The 1551-nt window shown below is 41.5% G+C and overlaps 1 protein-coding gene across 3 annotated transcripts in view; it reads right to left on the reverse strand.

Annotated features, from left to right (window-relative positions):
- Window positions 1-1551, reverse strand: part of LOC107671698 (tyrosine-protein kinase JAK1-like) — a 24048-nt gene that overhangs the window by 21318 nt on the left and 1179 nt on the right. For all 3 annotated transcript variants that reach the window (XR_001632238.1, XM_016464622.1, XM_016464623.1), the window contains exons 4-5: window positions 809-941; window positions 563-714 (exon numbers count right to left, since the gene is read on the reverse strand). Coding sequence is in view for 2 of the 3 variants with exons in the window: in XM_016464622.1 (XP_016320108.1) it covers window positions 563-714; window positions 809-941 (285 nt within the window). In the remaining variant the exon portion in view is untranslated. The remainder of the gene's footprint in view (window positions 1-562; window positions 715-808; window positions 942-1551) is intronic.

Here is a 1551-nt window from a genome sequence, read left to right on the forward strand (position 1 = left end):
CGGCCAGTCGATGAATTGCAGTTTTAGTCACTTCCGTGTTGGTTTCACGAGAGAGACCGGAAGGTTGCCGTTTGGTTTCCACCGGGCGCCGTCATTTTGATTTCGCAAGCGACAATGGTGTATTAGTTCTAATGCCATGGCGAAAGTTTGAGCAAAACATACTAACCGTTCTGTCTTTGGCTGCACAGACAAGCACAGAACACTATTTAGAGTCCCAGCCTCAGAGAAGACAACAGATTGATTTATTTACTGTATATTGCTGCTGCCACACAGAACTAAAATAAACATGCATTTATTTCCCAGCTGTTTACCTTCACAGACATAACCGACTGTTTTCGTAACTCATGTGTGTTTTTAACGTAAACTTGTGTGTGAATGAGAACTTAGTTTAGGACTCACATGCTGTGACAGCCGCTTTCTGTCTGTGTGCTTCGGATGTGTGCTCTCAGAAAACCGTATATGTTTAAACTCATATGGTTTAAAACACATGATTTCACTCAGTCAGTAAAAACTAAAAAAGTGCCATAAAATACAATGCAAATAAAATAAAAAATGCTCTTACTCAAATTCACAGAGAGGACGTTTTTTTTCAATGGCATCATGGGAGATGGCCATCACCGCCATACCCAAACACTCATTTTCTATCTGCTGGACGTCATTCTCATCACATGCACTACGCAGCGGTGCCAGACCGCTCTGAAAGTCACACTGACTCTGCAAAACACAAAAACACACAACAAAATCAGCAGCCACAACTTTCTTGAACTGCATGTCCTTTAAAAGCAGGGCAATGTTTTTGTCACCGTACCTGTGCGTAGAGGTACGTTAGTGAAGCTACATCCAGAAGAGCTGTGCCCGCAGACCCCGTTTCTCGCTTGAGAGTGTGTCTGAACACTGGAAGAGATTTCCTACTGCTCCCATGCCAGTTTGTGAAATAGAATCTGCCCCACGAATGAGATTATAACATAAATATGTAACATCTTTTAAAGGGGTCATATGATGTTGCTGAAAAGAACATTATTTTGTGTATTTAGTGTAATGAAATGTGTTTATGCGGTTTAAGGTTCAAAAAACACATTATTTTCCACATACTGTACATTATTGTTTCTCCTCTATGCCCCGCCTTTCTGAAACGCGTCGATTTTTACAAAGCTCATCGGTCTGAAAAGTGAGGTGTGCTCTGATTGGCCAGCTATCCAGTGTGTTATGATTGGCCGAACAGATTGGTCAGAACAGCCGGCATTGTAGTCTACTCTACCAGGATCAGGAAACGGTCCTCCATAAAATATGCTGCACACATCTGAATATTTGGGTTGAAGTGTTCTGGAACAGTATTGTAAATACAACTTAACCACTGATTTCTAGTCGTGTCCATTTTTGGAAGGCCAAACAAAGTAGTTTCGCTTTCACAACGAAACACACAGCGAGACAGGCCGGAAAACAGCGTGTTTCTGCTTCCACTCAAAATAGGCAATTTTAAAATGATATAATAAATGATCTGTGGAGTATTTTGAGCTGAAACTTCACAGACACATTCTGGGGACACCAGAG

This window comes from Sinocyclocheilus anshuiensis, unplaced genomic scaffold (genome assembly GCF_001515605.1).
Source record: "Sinocyclocheilus anshuiensis isolate Anshui unplaced genomic scaffold, SAMN03320099.WGS_v1.1 scaffold524, whole genome shotgun sequence".
NCBI classification, from domain to species: Eukaryota; Metazoa; Chordata; class Actinopteri; order Cypriniformes; family Cyprinidae; genus Sinocyclocheilus; species Sinocyclocheilus anshuiensis.